Below are 19283 nucleotides of genomic sequence, written 5' to 3'. Positions count from 1 at the left end.
CTGTTTGCTTCTTCTTTTGTTATTTCTCAACCTGTCATTTCCCTACCTTCTCTTTTCTGAACCTCAATTTAAAACAAAACCCTGGCAGCGAGTTCAAGACAGGGTGAGCTTCAGCCATCATGGATCAGTTCATAGTGAGACAGATGATGTGCAGAGAGGGACGACACTGTAAGAAAAGGCACATTTTCCAGGAGAAGTCAGATGGCTTACGAAAGGTGCACGATATTGTGAGCTTTTTAAATCGGCCATAGACCGGAAGTTCCAATTAACGCTGTTTTTTAGTGTGTATCTGCATCATTACCTTGTTTATGAAGCTCTGAAGGTTCTAAACAAACAGTTCAGTCACTGCTGAGAACACTGTGTTTTATTGTAATCTCAGGCTCAGTGAGATCTCTGAAAAAACCCGGTCTGGTTACGTAAACAGCATTTCTCCTGAACAGCAGATCCTCCTGCTCCGGGCACTAGTCCGGGCACATCCTGTTGCGTACATTGAACCGCAGAAGAAGAATAACGTCCGTTGTGGAGGTGTTTCACGAGCGACAGTGTCTTCTGACTCTGGGTCTGACTCTGGGTCAAAGGTCGTCAAAGGGACTGAGGCGGGGAGTCGTGAAGAAGCTATTTTTAAACACTGTTAAAACAATGTTTTGATAATGAGGAGCAGTGCATCCACCGTTCCAGAGGGGGGAGCTGTGCTTCTGAGAGCGAGTGTGCTGAATATGTCACTTCCGGGTATTGGCCAATCACAAGACAGTTGGACACAACACAGTCTGTCTTCTGAGTGTGAGATATATGTCTGAAACACTGCAGCTGAAGACAGCGTCAGTAAGGAGAGATTTCTATCAGCTCGTTTACAGCATCTAGGAGGTTTTTGAGCATAAAAACAAGTTAATGTATGTAAGTAGACCTCCATAACTAACATATATGTGCAACAGGACCACTCTATGTGAGCTTTAAGATTTTAAATAAGAACATATTTATGTGTGGGTGAAAAGGACATTAGTTAACTGTACAACTTGCAAACCAAAGCCCTCGGTACAGGGAATCATTTTCAGTGTTTGGCTCCCAGAGCTCTCGTGACCTACTTTTATGGTGGATTGCATTAACTAGAAGTATCAGTGGTTCTGTATTTGTAGCTCAGAACATGAGAGAATGAAGCCCTTGGCTTTGAATTTAAATGTTGTTTAACACAAAGTTGTGCAGATTCTCGATTCTTCAAAAATAAATCCTTATATGATCTAGAACACCTCTACTCCAGGCCAGCAGATTGATCTAAGCTAAGCCAAGCAAGGAATTTGTGATATTTTTGTCTGGAATTTCCTTTACTAAATACTTTAATTATTTACCATTGTAAAACTGGAAGCAAACCAGAAAAGGTTAATCTTAAGAGAGTTATAACTGAGGCCGTATTCAGTCGTCTGAATGGAACACTAATTCAAGAGAACTCTGTTGTGAAGGCTCTACGGCTCTTGGACGCCATCCAGGAAGTGTTAGTCTTTTTCAATGGAAAGGCTTTAGAATGTGTTTTTCAAGTCAATTCTATCAGCTAGTCTCAAGCTCTTGAAAGATTGAAAGTATTTTCTATGCTATTGTGCCTACAACAGAGATGAGGGAAGTACATTAATTAACCTCCTGTGCAAACCTCCTCCAAAATTAAAGAATAATTGCTCTAAAAACTCTTGTCTGTATATAATCACAGGCACACGATCAAATACCTTATTTGTTGTTAAGATGCATTCAAGAAAAATAAAGTCCTCTAAGACTCTGATATGATTCACCATGGACATCATGTTTGCCTTTTTAATATAACTGACAAACATATAGTATAGCAGAAACAATAGAAGATAACAATAGAAGTCAAATTATTCATGTAGTCCAACATCACAAACACTGCTAGAAAGTGACCTCAGCATTTAAGGTGATGAAAAATGAGAGCACTACTAACATGTTAATACAGTAAAAGCTCTGAGGCATCTTAATCCCATCAGGTTCACTTCATTGTCTTCTTTCTTAGGCTCAACCAGTTTCTTAATAGAGCTATAGTTTGCTCTATCACTTTATACAGTTGCTCCAAAGTGAGAAGCCAACAGGTACCATGGCCTAAATGGGAGATTAAAAGGATATTCATCCCTCTGGGAACGTCATTACACCCATGCCTACATATGTGGGTCCCTAAGTGAGGCACACGGCACATTAAATGCCAAAACCATGGTCCAACAGATGCCTGTGACAAGGCCTGTGATTGTAATTAAAGAAGAGAGAACATCACATTAGGTGTCACAGCTGCCCCTCCCTCACTCCACAGATCTTTCATCAACAATAGATGTGGTTGTTAAGGGGATTGACCACATGCTGCAAAAGACCTTTCTGCACATGGAAAAAAAATACTTTCTGCCTTGATTTTATGATGATATAATCTTTTCCCTTTTTATATGTAATCTATTCGCCCACTTTGCTCTCATTTTTTTTTCTTTTCCCTTCCTCATCCCAGGAGGTGCACTTAAAGAGCATAAGGTCACTGGCTCTTGCTGCAAACTGTCCTGGAATGCAGAATGAGCTACTTGAGTGAAAACAGGCCCAAGCTCTCACCGTTTCTCTCATGGTTTTCTTGGGGACCATTTAAAACCAGTAGTGTTTATTAGAAAATCCCAAGGGCTCTTCAGATGATGAGCAGCTCTACCATGTGCTCATATGTGATGGGTAACTGTGGAGGAGAGACGAGTCGTTTGATATATCTGGGATCAATGGCGAAAACGATTGGTTATTTATCATTCAGTCATCTTTAGCCGCAGATGCAGTTGAAAGGGGAAAGACTTTTATAGAACAGCTGATCCCACTTTTACAATCGTGTACAGCAAACAAAGCACGAACAGAGCTTGTGAAGACGACACATTCACAAAGACGCACACTGTTACGACCGAGTGAGTCTCAACCTTGAACGCCCCTTTCATTATGCAAACCTTACCTCTTTTTCACATCCAAAGAACATTTTTTTTTAAAAAGCATTCAGCTGGAAAACACTTCCACTTACAATCACTTGCTTTCTTCCCTGCCCACATTTTAGCCAGAGCATTTGCAATTATCAACAGCAGCATCAACACAAGCCGGCCTTGTGTCTGCTCTCAGGCACTGAGAACAAGGGAGGGAGTGGTTAACGTCTCTTATCATTAGATTTAAACGGAGGGCGAAATGAATGGCGCCCATCACCCCCTGTCACATTAGAGTCACAGAGTGAAGAGTTGTCACCATCCACCACCTACTTTACATTTCCTTCCCATCCATTTCTGTATCCCATGGGCTGCATCATGGGCTGATATCATCCGTCTCCATAGCGACTAGAGCTAGGTGACAAACCAAGATCTGCTCTTTCCTCTGTCTGGACAGCACATCTCAACCCTCATTCAATAATGCCCATTTGTTCTGGGGCAGATGAGGCCTCATGCTGAAACTGCTGGCTGGACACGGCATATAATTGTTGGGCATAAAGCGATTTTATCGTCGTGCAAATCTACAGTTCCAGTGGGGGAAGGGAGATCATTTATACCAATGACACACTTCCAGTAATACCCCAAGAACCATGTAGATATTATATCACTGTGGTTTTAAATCATTTAACATTGAACTTGGTGCACGTCATTTTTAATCAACAGTGCAAGCACAAATTGATTGTTTTTCTCCGCAATCAAACGTGCAGTATTGGTCCAAAGTCATCAATATACTTCAATCACACTCTGTGTATATATTTAGTGACATTCAGATTTTTCCAATTCTGGCAAAAAAAACAAAAACAAAACATGTTTCCAGTTTTTCATCGTTTTCACCAAATTACTATGCAAGTCCAAACACAGCAGGGATATGTTACACCTAACAGTATTTGAACTATATTATAAGTGAGTCATTTAAAGGTGCACAACAACAACAGTACAGACAAAATATTTGCATTAAAAAAAATATTTTGCAGACTGCAAATCATGTTTATGTTTTGAAATCATGTTTTGGCATGTGGCGCCACCTACCGCCGTCTACCAATCATTGCAGTCAGTAGAGTCTCAGCTGCCGAGCAACCACGGGTTGCCAGTTACGTCAGAAAACGAAACCTAAAAGACCTCGGTATTTTGAATTTGAATGTAGTAACTGTTTTTGGCCACATTCTTACATATGGCGCCTTTAAATCACAGATAAGGAAAACATATCATTTGTTCTGAAAAGAGCAAGAATATATATATGCATATGCATGTGTAAATAATGCAATAAACTTTTTTTTTATTCTAGGGACTAAGAACAACACAGTGGAGTGAATGTGACAACCACATACTTTTGCTCTTATCAACTTTTAGTCAGAAGAAGTTGGCAAAGTTCACTCTGTGAACTCAGTTACACTCAGAGATCAAACTACGGAGAAAAAATATTTCACCCTAACTGCTGTTGCATGCTGGAGCATTTAAGGTGTAGACAGATGAGGAAGTTGACAGCGAGCCTCTGATAATCCACTCTGGGGGTGAACCTGCTGTCAGAGCAGGTTTTGTCCCGCTGCACATAATAATGGTCCTGGCTGCATAGCTTGTGCATCTGCTGGCATTAAAGCTGCGACAACTGCCTGGGGTATCAGAGCAAACCCAAACTGTGCTCAGAGATTGTGACAGCATTATAATGGCATGGCTGTGTTCAAGATCAGGAGTGTTTCATGAGGATCAGCAGCTACTTTGGGAAGCAAAGGACTCAGAGAAAGACAGAGTTTAGATAACAAGTGGAGAAACCAAAATTCATGACCTCGAACATCTCGTAATTTATCATTGTGAAGAAAGTCATTTTACTGCAGAGGACTGTGACAACATCAAAGCATATCTTTTGTTATCCTCACCAATAAATCTATGCTTTTCCTTTCCCCACTGGATTAGAACAAACCATCCTCAGCAGGCATGACCACATCATCAAGCCTCTGCGTCAGGGATTAGAAACAAAATGATGAAAACTGCTTGCAAATTTTATGACGTAGCAGGAGGATTATAGGGGATTGTACTCGTGTTTTACTGTGATGATTCTATTACAGGCCGATGGATACGAGGATGAAGGTCACATTTGCTACATCCAGATAATGGTTTGCTTTGTTTCTTCATTGCAGTCGTTTCTGTAAGGACGCATAAACTTTGTGTTTATGTAATCTGTGTTCACTGATCGGTCTGGAGTGACGTAGAGCTGGAGTCATTCTGCTGATGACGTACGTCTACACTCATGGAACATGTTGCTTGGTTTGCAGTAATCAGACGGAGTTTGGCAGTTTTAATCACAAGTGTTCGCTGCCAGACTCTTAAGCTTGTGGTGGTATTAGGAAGCAGATTTTCTTTCATTAACTTGCTTTCAGGAGTATTAATATACAGTACTTCTTTTTTAGCTTTGCCTGATTGCATGCTGTCACCATGACAGCATGATTGAGATTTCACTAAGATGAAGAGTAAAGTGCTAACACAGTCCGTCATCTTTGCTTTCGTCATCAACTCCTCACTGTTACTCATCACATCTATAGTCTTCTCAACCACAATCCCCAGTGGAAATTCCCCTCAGACACCATTCAGTCATTCATTCTATTACAGGACCAACACTTTCATCATGAAAAATTAACAAATTAATGAATAAATATGGTAATAAAGAATGACATGTGTTAAATAATAAAGAAAAGTGTTAAAATAAAAAATCTATTTCAAAATAAATATACCAGTTAATTAAAATATATATATATATATATAAATACGCCTACAGAATGATACATATTTAAATAAAATGAATTATTTGTGCCATAGCTCCTGTGTCATCATCATCAACTGCTGGCTGGTTCCTGTTCTTAACTTTAACAGATTTCTGTTACATTACTGAAGCTTTTATTTTTAAAACACTCATTTTCCAGCTCTGAAAAATTCCATTCCAAAAGATCAATTTCAGAAAAACACACAATACACAACTACATATATATATATTTTTTCAAATATTTATCACTGTCTTAACATATTTATTTTGAATTAACTTGCATATTTATTTCTAAATGTTTTAGTTTCCAATTTTCTCTATTAATTATCACTGTTTTGTTCACCATACCGTACGTTTTTGTCTCATCAATCATTTGTCACCCTCCTCTCGCCTTATGTGAAAATATGTTCTGTGTATCTGTGTCAGAGTTGCTGTTTTCTCACTGTTCTCACATCAGTGACCCACAGAGCAACAATCCTTTAGCTCCTACAGTGATCATCATAGTTTGAACCATTTGGCTCTAGTGGTGTAGCAGACACTTAAAAACAGCACAGGTTGACCTCTGCAGTCTAGCGTCTCTCAAGCTTCTGCGCAGATGCACTTTCATTTTCACTATTTTTTGCAGAATGGGGTCTCAGGTTTTCCAATTTAGTGGTGGTAAAATGCATGAAATAAATTGTGTTTGTGCTGATATTCTGCTGTTTAAAAACTTGTTCACCCTGAAGGTCAATGGGTCACTTGGTGGTGGAGGGAGGGGTTGTGAATGTGATGCTGACATATAAGGACGAAGCCGTGAAATAGAAATTGATATTGATTAAAGGTGCCATATGTAAGAATGTGGCCAAAAACAGTTACTACATTCAAATTCAAAATACCGAGGTCTTTTAGGTTTCGTTTTCTGACGTAACTGGCAACCCGTGGTTGCTCGCCAGCGGATACTCTGACTGCAATGTTTGGTTGACGGCGGTAGGTGGCGCCACATGCCAAAACATGATTTGCAGTCTGCAAAATATTTTTATAATGCAAATATTTTGTCTGTACTGTTGTTGTTGGTGAGTTCAGTTTGTTATATGAACATTATTCCTGAGTCTCTGTGACATATTAGGAGGATTTTATGATTTATTACATAATGCACCTTTAAGGGTTGTTAATTTTCTTTGAAAGTTTGTATTTTCTCTTAAATTGAGTGTGAAATTGTGGATGGGCTAGCTGTGGTAGCATTCAATTTGCAGTAACTTTTAATTGCTCTGTAAATTTGCATCATACAGATTGATTTAAATAAGGACAAGTTCATGTATTTTACTTAATTAAAATCCTGTTTTCAATAATCTTACAGTTTCAATCAACCACATATGCCAGGGGGCTACATTTTTTTTTCTTTGCTGCCTTTTAGAAACCTGACAGTAAAGTACTTTCCTTTAGGTGCTAACGAGATGCACAGACGAGCTCATGTGTAAAAGACAAAAAGGACTTGCACACACTCATACATACATCTCTAACTCCAGGTTATACCCACAGGGCTGCACCAAGGATGCAGAGCGGCTGCTCTTTTAAGACGGCTGGTTTAATTCCTCCAGCTGACGGGTACTCTTTGTCAACAGGTTATTATAGCACTCCTAAATTGGCTGGGCTGCACATTTTTCAGTGCACAGCCAGTGAGCCATAAAGTTCCATTCAGATGAGATAAAGTCTGGTAGGTGGGCGGGAAGCACTGCCCCGTTTTTATCTCCACTGGAGATCTGAGATTAAACTTAAAAAGGTGTCACACTCAGCCCTGAGATTGAACATTTAATTCATTTTTCATCCTGCTGACCTCCTGCTTATGGTTTTATCAATAATGGGATATTCGGGACTTTTCTTTCACTTGTTTACTTTGTGGATTTGACTGAATTGTTGCTGCGGTGCTGTAGCTGAGTCTATTGCTTAATCAGGGCCTCTAGCTTTAGCTGTCATCCCCAATCAGGTTTTGATGGTTGACGTAGCATCAGATGTATGATCCACTTCTCCTATTGTACTGACATGTCTGCTGATAAATACAAGAGACAGGATTTTGGGACACAGAGGAGATGAGGGGTTCAGTAACACTGTGTGCGGCGTAATCTCATCTGAGAGGCTGTCATATCGTACAGGGCTGCTGCTCTGACACACCACGCTATGGTAAATTAGATTGCTAGCAATTAGATTGACGTGTATTGCTAAGGGTCTGGAGCCTCTTTAATCATTTCTGGGTAGTTTGCATTTTTTATCTGTTTGTGATTAGATTAATTTGTGTAAAGGTGTTTAAATTGGCTGCTTAGTCTTTGACACTTAAGTAGTTTATTGATAATTTTTCGTTGACGCCAGCTATCAAATATCAAACCCGCTTGCTCCACTGTAAAATGACCAGTCAACATGTATGTATGTTGACATGTATTATTTTAAATGATTTGAGACTCACAGGTGCAACAGTCAAACTCCCCAAAAACATAATAACATTACAATAAATGGTTCATTTCGCATATACACACTTCAGTGCATACACACAACACAGATTTGAGTTAAATACATATTTAGATCATTTAAGTTAGTTTATGTTTCTTTTTGCCTATCACAGAAAATAAAAATAAAAACTTCTTGGTTGACCTCTAGGTGATACCCCATTCCATACTTTTCCCCTACATGCTTACTCAAGTATAATCTGTACCACAGTTTTCTCACTGCACAGAAGATCATTGTTGTCAAATTTATACAAAAATAAATAAATAAATGTTTTTAGTTGTTTGCTCTTCAAGCAAATAATTTTACATTTTACAAATAAAAAAGGTGTCTTTTCACATGTATTGACTTTGTATGTAATATCAATGTGTATAAAATGATCTTCATAATGGGAAGTACCATTAAAATAATGTGAGTAAAGATATAGCAGATATGGACCCTAGACAGACAGACAGCAATGATGTCTTTGATGTCTTATCATTATCATTTATTGAGCACCATTTAGCGTTTTTAAATGGGCTTTGGCTATTTTTCATTTAAAACAGAGGTTTATAGCTGGTCCTTGGTTCTTTTATATATTCCAGCAATATAATATATTGTTATAGACTTGACTTGCTCAAAAAAAGTGGAAGAATGATACTCATGAAAGCCCACAGCAGCTCAGAAATCAATAAGAGACGATACCGTTGCTCTCTGATGGATATTGATCAGCAGCACAGTGTAACATGCAGAGACTCAACACTGATATTCTCTCAGATAAAGGATTCCTGCTGTCTGTGATTTTAGCTGAAGCCTCTGGTTCAGTTTCCTCCTTCTCCTCCTGCTGGATGGGCCTCATAATGGAAAACATTTAATCTGCCATTCTCTGCCCTTCCCTTGTCTTGCCAACCTAGTGCTATGAGCACAAATCAACATTAGATGCAAGTAATTTTGCTGGTCAGTTCATCTGTGTGATTATAATAATGGTGAAAACAGAGCAACAGAGTGTGAGAGAGCTGAGGCTGTGTGTGGTGAGATGTGATCCAATCAGAAATGGTTTCCTCCAATTCTGTCCGTGTGGACCATTCTGGGAACTAACCAGTTATTTAGGAAAGGTTAGAAAGACTTTCATCTTTATGCTAAGTAGGAGATACCATTGCAGCACAGCAATCACACAAATGCACCCAGAGAAAGAAATAAGGAGTTAACTCGTAATGGTCTGTATTTATAGATCACTTTTCTAGTCCTGATGATCACTCAATCAGCTGCTGCTTTACAGCACAGTTTTTCACCGTTCACCGTTCACTTACACATTCATACAGTACATTTTCATTCACATGCTGCTGGCTCAGCTGTCAGGGGGAACAAGGGGTTAAGTGTCTTGCAAAGGACACATTGGCATTTAGAACCAACAACCTTCCAGTTGAAAGACAACTCACTCGCGAGGCAGTTTTTATTCGGTCTGAATATTTTAATTGGTCATACTTTTATCATCATAATATGAGAATTAAATAATGATGAGTTTCAAAACCTGGTGGGTTTATCTTACGTTTTAGAGTGCTATACGCTTATTAGGAGCAATTTAAGATTACCAAAGAAAAGTGTAAAAATGCAAGAAAGGTAAGTATAGCTTTAAGCAAAATGACCAATTTCTTGCTGGGAATTTGATTATTGCACCACCTATTGCCTGTGTTCCACCTTCAGCACCATAACCGCCGGTTACAGAGACCCCTCTATGTCGCCGGAGAGACTGTCGGAGATGCCTCTCCGTCGTCTCCAGATGCACAAAATATTTTTTAAGTGTCCGTCACTCCGCCAAGGGACAACGGAGACAGAAGGGCTGCGATTGGTCCTCAGTCAGTCTCTGGGCAGCATCGACGGACATGCGGTGGGTGCCCTGATGATTAATATGAGGTAGCACACGGCGTAGAAGTTCATTCAATTTGCCAGCCGACATTGGGAAGAACCTAAAGTGGGTTTCTTCGTCCATGTCGCTCGTCGGTCCAATAAGACTGTTAAATTTGCCTGCCATCAGTCTCATTTAGTGGACGTACACCTCCGGACATGTCTCCTCAGTTTTTCACGTCTCCATTTTTGTATTAAAAGTATCTGTGTTTCAATGTTATTCAGCTGCAACAACAACAGTCTTTCTCTCTCGGATGCCATTGCTCACTGTAGCCAGAAGCACAACCTTGCATAGCGACCCCTACTGTTTTGGAGGGAAATTTTAGTGCGTATCCGGCGCCACGACGGAGAAGTATGAGGGGTCTCCGTGGTTACTCAGTTGGATAACACATTATGCAGTTGTAGAAGTATAATGTGGCCTTTAAAGTGATGCATAAATGTGAGCCCCATCTACAGCAGGCACCATACATGACAGAAGAAAATGATAGAATAGATGAAAAGTCAAGTTGTAAAGTGATAGTAAAGTAATATCACTGAGAGCTTTTCTCTCATATGTAATTCTTCCCTGATAAACACACACAGAGTTTAAACACATCACTGGTCCAGCAGCTAACTGAAGGTCTTTCCATTCTCTGAGCCATCTAACCTCCTCATGGTTCTACATCAGTGTCTCATACACAACTCAAATGCATAGTCCTTGAAGTGGGATTTTCTTTCACGACTCTTATGATCTAAACAATGTGTCAGAGTAAATGGATCAAGCTTTTTCTGTGGCCTTCACCTGCTCACTCAGACTCTTCTTGTCTGGAGAAATGTTTCAGGTTGAGTTGATGAGTGATTTGTAGCACTAAAGCTATCAGATCTTATTGCACTCATGGTAACTCCATCCTACTTGAGACTTCCGTCTTCTCAAAGGATGACTGGAGGATGCGAATTGCAAACACAAATTGTCCAGGTTGATGAGAACAAATTTTGAATCTTGAGTGAAAAAAAAAAATCAGCCTCTTGATTATCGCCTTGTACCCAATGATAATCAGTGGGATTAGTTTCTCCCACTTACTTGTAGCAAAAATACTATAGGAGCTTGTATTTACTGCTGCAGAAGAAAGCAATGAAGCATGTTGTCTGTGATGGAGGTTCTCTCAGTGTTTGCTGGCTCACCTTTTGGTCAGTTGTAAAAAAACAGGGTTTGTTTGAATGCTCTTGACATGTTTTCCGTCCTGATTGATAAATGGCATTTCTCACCCTCCATTATTCCTTCCCTTGACACGTTCAGCTCTGTAACACTACTTAATCCGTCAATAACTGATCTGTTGGTGAGCTCCATAGTCTTACCTGCACTCACCTACAGAGTCATCTCCCCCATGTACTTTACATGTGACCTGAATAGCAAACAGCTACATATCATTAACATGACAGTGGCTCGCCCTGTCTCTCTGGTGCCAGGTAACATTAGCACTAACAAGATGCTCATTGCCCTTGCGATTGATAATTGGTCACTTGCAACCTGTTGGATACAGAGTGGTGTAATTAGTGTGATGCCCTGTGTCTGGATCAGTTATATTTACTTTGACATGGTGAATAGGGTAAACAGAGTGTGTTATTGACCACGTCTTTTTATTTTATATTCAAGAATCTCAAGCTGAAATGAAAGACTTATACCAATGTTATTGTTCTTGATTTCCCATGCACCTCATCTTTGAAATCTGATATTTTTTGTCTGGTTAAATAAATCGAGCCTGTAATGTGTGGTCAGTCAGTGGAATCTAAAAGGAACGTTGTAATGCGAGGGAGGAGAATTAAAAAGTTACCGCACGTAAACAATGAGAATGATGTAATGCTAACGCACAAACTAAGTGGCACTAACGCTTTTAAACATCGGCACACAAACCTTCTTAATGAGACTTACAGTGGTAGCAGAGCAGTGTATGCTCAGTGTAAAGCAGTTGAAGGTTTTTTGTAGGAGCGTAATAGACTCTGTGCTCCTCGACTATGGTCTTTGAGCATGAACAAGGTCTCCTTCTTCTTACATGAGTTCATAAAGGAAGTCACAACAAGTCACATAAAGGAAGTAAACACTGTCAATTTGAGCACACTGAACTACAAAATCAGTCAATCAAATGGAGAGAACTACATGAAAGACATTTTATTCTTTAAAGCTTGAAAGACTTTCAGATAAATCAGTATTTTATTATAATAGAATACGACATTTGCAAGTTATTGATGGTACTTAATTATTAGGGTCAGAGCTGAAACTGTAGGAATTATTATTGTATATTGTAAAGTTACTAGCATTCATTCTGAATAAATAAAAATAGGAAACTACCAAAATAATTGTTAGTTTCAGCCTTAGGGTGATTAACAGATGTGTGTATTGACCTGAATACATCTGTAGAGCCAAAATAATAAATGGTCAGTTCCTGAAAAGAGAAAGACGAAGCTGTCTCTGCTCCTCCCTCCTTTCCTCTTGTTTAAAAAAAATATAAATAAAAATCAGAGGCAGCAGTCATATTTCAACAGTGCTATAATGCCACTACTGGGTGCATATTAAATCAGTGCTGTCATGACATACAACCATCCTGCAGTGAGTGATTGATAATGTGGACTCTGGCTGTCTCATGTAACCCTTCCTTGACCGACACTTACTGGCTTGTGACAGCCATGATGAATGGACGTCCACCAGCCAATGTCACACTGAAGGCTTTCTGTGTACTTAGCTTGTCTAAACACACATAACACTGATCAGCCACAACAGTTGTCCAATACTGTTGGTCCACTAAAACAGCTCATGCTTGTCCAGCCATAGACCTTAGAAGACCTCTGAAGTGTCCTGTGCAGTGGCAGCTGCTGGTCTTTGAAACCGGGAAATTAATTTCAGGCAAAGGCTGAGCGATGTGGACCAAAACTCATATTGCGATATTTTTTTGCCTGAATGGTGATATATGATATTATTTCATACAGTCTATGGTTAATGTCATCAGGAGGAAAGTACCAAGTGCTAATGGGGGTGTTTTCAAAACACCTGTTTCACAGGTAACAGCGTTTCCCCTTGTTTTCACTATTTTAGATTACAGTCTTGTTATATGACCAGTGACATGAGACAGTTTTAAGCCTCCTACACAGATGTTTGGACTTCAGTTAATAATGTGTTTCAGCGTTCATATGAAGATAGCTGGTTAAACATACACCTGATTATAATCCTTTAAATCAATAGATAAATAAATATAAATATATATCCTTGACTTTGAGCGTGGATACCTAGAAGAATTGATGCTGTTTTGAAGGCAAAGCGCGGTCGCACCAAATATTCATTTGATTTGGGTATACAACAAATTCAAATAATGAATAAACAATAATATTGTAATATTTGTGTTAACATACTTGCCATTATCCCATTTGTTCCACACTGGTGTGTGTGTGTGTGTGTGCACTTGGTTTAGGCATAAACTAGTTATGATTAAGGATAATGTTGTGTTTTGGCTGTATAACTAAATAAATGGAAGTCAGTGTAGTCAGCTAAGAAGAATAAATGCACAAACGTGTATTTGTGTGTGGTGAGGGGTCGTAGAGCAGTGCAGACTTGGAAAGAAAAGCAGTGATGCAACTTGCAACAATGGTTCATGGAAACAGCTCTGGCACCAAAATGAAGTACCTACGTTTGTGTTGTGATCTGGTACTGTTGACAGTCATTGTAACCAATGCCATATTAGCACAGATTTTTGTGATACAACCCTTTCATTCACATTCACAGGACTTTATAATGCAAACATTTCAAATAAACATAAACACCTCAGGATTGTGTGTTTTCAGTGTCAGAATGTTGATCAGTTTTCATACACACTAGAAAATACCTTTCTTCTAACAATCCCTCAGGCATCTTCCATTTGAAGTAAGGGGCTACTGAAATAAATACAGTCTTAGACCATGGAATCCAAAGGAGTTCACCGTGAGTGATTGATCTGCTGCATCAATCCTCAGAGCCAATCAATCATCTTAGGTTTGGTGCCATTTTCAGAAATAAATTTTCCTCACTCTGCAGTTTGTATGCAGCCACAGAGAATTGCCTCTTGGGTTGGGTAACCAGAGGGCATTAGCTATCTGATTGCACCCCTCTCTTTGGCTGTCACATCACCATTTGTGATGAAATAGAGATAGGGCTGCTCAGTAAGCAGACTGAAAAAAGTCCCATCCTATATAATAGAGTGACAGTTTGAATAACTTCTGTAAATACCCTAAATCTGCTGCATTTCTCTTCCTCGCACGCCTGTAGTTCTGTATTTACAAATATTATTATCTATTGGGTGAACTCAGGCGAGGCTGCCAGGGATTTTTGTTCCAGCAAACCCATCTAGGAAGGATGAGGTTTTGTCCAAATTCAGGTTTTGTCTAATCTCTGAAAAAAGGCAACCAAGTGGTGGGCTTACCACAATGATGGTTGAGAAGCAACGTCTTGCAGCTTTTTGTATACGTCCAACATGGCGGCCACCGAAGAGCAGCTGTCTTCTGATTTGGCAGTCTCTTCCATTTTTAAGCTACTTGATCCATGGACCTCCACCTGGTTAGACCACATTACTAGACAAGCTCCTAGAAAAGAAGAAGCACATGTGTTGACATGTTTCTTGTTGCTCTGCATTCATCATCCAGATCATTGGTTTGACTGGTTGTAGGTCTATCCAGTTACATACAGAAGCACTTTCATCTATGTCTGTTGGTCACACTTTTTGAAAGTGGGAGGAAGAGATTGAGATGCAGTCTAGGCGGGTTAGGGTTGGGTTAGGCTAGACATTATCAATAATGTCTTGCGCCCAAAGGTCATTAGCATATTTTAATATAATCTGGAATCACTATTAAATCTCACCGGTGCAATTATTTTGCACAAAGATTGTGTGTTTCCAGGTTGCTGTATAGTTGCATCAGATCACTTCTACTCCAGGCTACATTGTTCTCAGTGATGAACACTTGGGAATTTTCATCACTTTTCCATGTCAGTTTTCACACTATTGCATTTTTTCCAAGTCAGCCACTATGTGAGCAGTTTGATTCACAGTCTATTTAGTTACATATTCTATTATTATTCTAATATTAATATCATCTATCTAATATTCTAATATTATGTTATACTTCCAACTGCCCATGACCCCTTTATAGTAATTCATTACAGTTATTGTTATATTACAACTTTGTCATTTAAACTCTGCTACATTTGCATAGTATTTGTTCAGAACAGGCTGCACAATCTCTCATAAGACGACCAGGATGGAATAAGCACCCGCTAGCTTTTTGCATTTAGATGTGAAAAAGAAATGCATGGCAACAAACAGTGTTGGCTTCTTCGTATATATTTGGCATACAATGATGTCTAAAGGCATCTGTCAGTGAGTGTGGGGGTGAAGAAGAAGCATTAGAATCAAACGGTGTGTTCATAGCAGACTGAAAGCCTGAAGAAATGGGTAGAATTACAGCAAGGAACTAACTTAAAGTGAAACTATCCACAACATAATGGTTAGAAATATGCTTTACAAATGACACCTTGTAGAAAGTACTTGTTTTGTGTTTTTCTGGTTTATCCACTGCAGACACGAGCTAGTGCCATCTTGGGTTAAAGCTCACATAGAGTGGTCCTGTTGCACATATATGTTAGTTATGGAGGTCTACTTACATATATTAACTTGTTTTTATGCTCAAAAACCTCCTAGTTGCTGTAAACGAGCCGATAGAAATCTCTCCTTACTGACGCTGTCCTCAGCCACGATATTTCAGACATAAATCTCACACCCAGAAGACAGAGTGTGTTGTGATTGGCCAGCCAGCGTAGAGCCTTCCCAAATGTCTTTTTTCAGAGATCTCACTGAGCCCGAGATTACAATAAAACACAGTGTTCTCAGCAGTGGCTGAACTGTTTGTTTCTAAACTTCAGGGCTTCGTAAACAAAGTAATGACGCAGATACACATCGTTAATTGGAACTTCCGGTCTAGGTTCGCTTTAAGTCTCAAAATTGCACAGCCATATAACAGCATTTCCCAACTACTTTAACCAGAATGAGTGCACACTCGGGAAGCATCATAACAAGATTATAAGCCATGTACCCGTTTTGGGGGGGGGGGGGGGTGTGCCGATGTAGCATCGAAAAAACCTGTGAAACGCTTTTTGATGTCTTTTTGTATTCAAGGCAGTTGTGCTCCAATCATCCCTGTCGTTACTAAGCAACCAAAACCTGTGCAATTAGATGACAATGAAGTTACAGCAGTTTACTCAACCTCTCTGACACAACCCACTCAACTGAAGTCAAAAGTCAGGTTAAAGACAACTCACTTCAAATATTTTTCGGCAGTCTATCTTTGCTGTGTGTGTGTGGGGTGGGGGGGGAGTCACAAAAAGGAAGACATTGTTTTTATCTCGGTGCATCTGGCAAAAAACAGGCGTTTCAATCTTGATCAGATTGATCTATAGCAGATTTCACAGCAGTAGAAGCAACTGAGTCTCTTTCAGATTATACTTTGTAACATGTAAACTGGAATATTCTTTTAGCGAGCCATGCAAATATCTTAACCGTAACAATGTCATCAGAATGAAGCCAATAGTAAGATTATTGGTGTGCACTTTCACTGAAACCATGCTTGAAATTAGATTCCTCACATAATGTATAACATGTAAAGTAATAAGGGGAACATTTTTACAGTGTAATCCTGTCACAGCTGCTACACGTTTGCTATAATCAATACATCGGTTCTTGTTTCCACTCTGGTGGTTTGATCCCTCAATGACTTGACTTCTGTGATACAGTGGATCGTGCTTTATCAATGATGCTTTGAATATAAGAGAAAAGATGCTTTTCGTCTGGGTCACAAAACTTTTTTAGCATATCGTTCAACATCAGTGCAGCAATTATAGAAGCTCCACATGTATGACTTTGATGTTTTACTTTTTTATCACACTGTCTAGTTACTGTTGCTTATCAGAACATTAAAGACTTTCTGTGAAGTCTGATCACTCATCTGCCTTCACAGAACTCAGCTTATGTCGCAGCCCATAATTGTTCCACTCATTCCTTTTTCTATGTTGATTCAGTTTTTTTTCAAATATCTCTAAATAATTTGACATCTTTGGTGTTCTTTAAAGAAAATACCATCTGGTTGGGCAACTTCATCCCTTCAGGGATAAACTGTCAAACATCTTTATAATAAACTGTTACAACAAATGCTACATATATATGTGCTGTTAACATTTGAACAGTTTGAAGCCTTCACCAAACCATATGTACATAACACAGATGGCTGTCCCACATTCCTTGTCCATCATTGTCAATCACATGCTGAAATCATATTAAATGATTGTCCACATGAAAAAACATGTCCCATGATTTACAGTTAATTATACTTAAAATTTCAGTTTGTTCTTTATATTCGACGATTGCTAAATATGTGTGGAAGAACTTCCCAGTCAGCAACATGATCGTTCAGGTACTAACTGAATTCTCACGTATTTTGCAGGTGGCCTGAGAGGAGCATCCATCATTGATTCACTGGACACGCTGTATATAATGGGACTGATGGAAGAATATAATGATGCCAAGGAGTGGGTGCAGAACAGCCTGGACCTAAACTCTGTAAGATTCTCCTTCTTGTTGTCTAATTGGACACTTTATTTACATTATTTCCTGGTTATTCTGTGTCTCGCTTTGAAATATCAGTTTACTTGTCCAAACCACTGACCCTCCATAAGGTGTAAAGACATTGTGATTATATTAAAGGTCACATAGAGTGGTCCTGTTGCACATATATGTTAGTTATGGAGGTCTACTTACATACATTAACTTGTTTTTATGGTCAAAAACCTCCTAGTTGCTGTAAATGAGCCGATAGAAATCTCTCCTTACTGACGCTGTCCTCAGCCGCGATATTTCAGACTGAACTCTCACACCCAGAAGACTGAGTGTGTTGTGATTGGCCAGCCAGCGTTGAGCCTTCCCAACTGTCTTGTGATTGGCCAATTGGCTCTCAGAAGCACAGCTCCCCCCTCTGGAACGGTGGATGCACTGCTACTCATTATCAAAACATTGTTTTAACAGTGTTTAAAAATAGCTTCTTCACGACTCCCCGCCTCAGTCCCTTTGACGACCTTTGACCCAGAGTCAGACCCAGAGTCAGAAGACACTGTCGCTCGTGAAACACCTCCACAACGGACGTTATTCTTCTTCTTTGGTTCAATGTACGCAACCGGATGTGCCCGGACTAGTGCCCGGAGCAGGAGGATCTGCTGTTCAGGAGAACCACTGTTTACGTAACCGGACCTGGTTTTTTCAGAGATCTCTCTGAGCCTGAGATTACAATAAAACACAGTGTTCTCAGCAGTGACTGAACTGTTTGTTTAGAACCTTCAGGGCTTCATAAACAAGGTAATGATGCAGATACACACTAAAAAACAGTTGGAACTTCCGGTCTAGGTCCACTTTAACATGATAAAGTTGTCACCAGTAGCCTCACATGCTGGCTTGATTGTAAGCCGTGCTTTTGTGCTTGAACACAAACATTGTGTCGCCCCCGGGTTTGACAGTTTTCCAAAGAGGGACATTCCAGCAGGAATCAAAAGCTTCCTGTGTGGCCACCCGCCACACTGCATTACCAACTGATGGGATTCCCCGCGTCTCTGTAAGGTCTCTGCGAGGCAGAAAATGTGATAAAACAGTAAAAGGGAGAGAGAAGAATCAAATGTGGGTGTTTAAAGTAGGAAAACTAAGGGGGGGGGGAGTGCAACAAGTGGCAGAGCACTTGTATTCAGCAAGCCTGTAACACTGAGCATCACTAGTTCTGATATATTGGGAGTGAGGAAAGTGAGGGCTGAAAATAGGTGAGACAGTGGCTGTGGTGAGCTGCTCACTGATTTGTGACGGCCTGTTTGTTTGTGGTTTTGTAAATTAGAGAGGTCATTTCTGGGCTACATCACTGTCACCATGTGGAAAAGTGGTTTTTGTTTGCATTGGTGTGTAATTACATAACTTTTACAAACTCTGCGCTGTCATTATGGCTGTGAATGGTGTGCTTTACAAACTTTTGAACTTTGGGATGTTTTGTTTGTTGAGAAGATTTATCTTAATTAGCTTTAGAAAACAAAATCCACAGCTAATCAATCAGAACGATTGTTGATGACAGTCCAAATATGGCTCGATTTTGCTGGTTTCCCAAAA

At 39.6% G+C, this 19283-nt stretch overlaps 1 protein-coding gene across 1 annotated transcript in view; it reads left to right on the top strand.

The window, feature by feature from the left end:
- LOC310930934 (mannosyl-oligosaccharide 1,2-alpha-mannosidase IA) overlaps positions 1–19283 on the top strand; it is a gene marked incomplete at both ends in the record, with an annotated part of 177310 nt that overhangs the window by 86023 nt on the left and 72004 nt on the right. Inside the window, one exon of the mRNA XM_083894002.1 lies at positions 17590–17705. Coding sequence (XP_083750128.1) covers positions 17590–17705 — 116 coding nt within the window. The remainder of the gene's footprint in view (positions 1–17589; positions 17706–19283) is intronic.

Source organism: Microchirus variegatus, assembly GCF_963457635.1.
Source record: "Microchirus variegatus genome assembly, chromosome: 1".
Classification (NCBI taxonomy): Eukaryota; Metazoa; Chordata; class Actinopteri; order Pleuronectiformes; family Soleidae; genus Microchirus; species Microchirus variegatus.
Note: the sequence above shows the minus strand (reverse complement) of the source record. Positions and strands in the feature narration are given on the sequence as shown.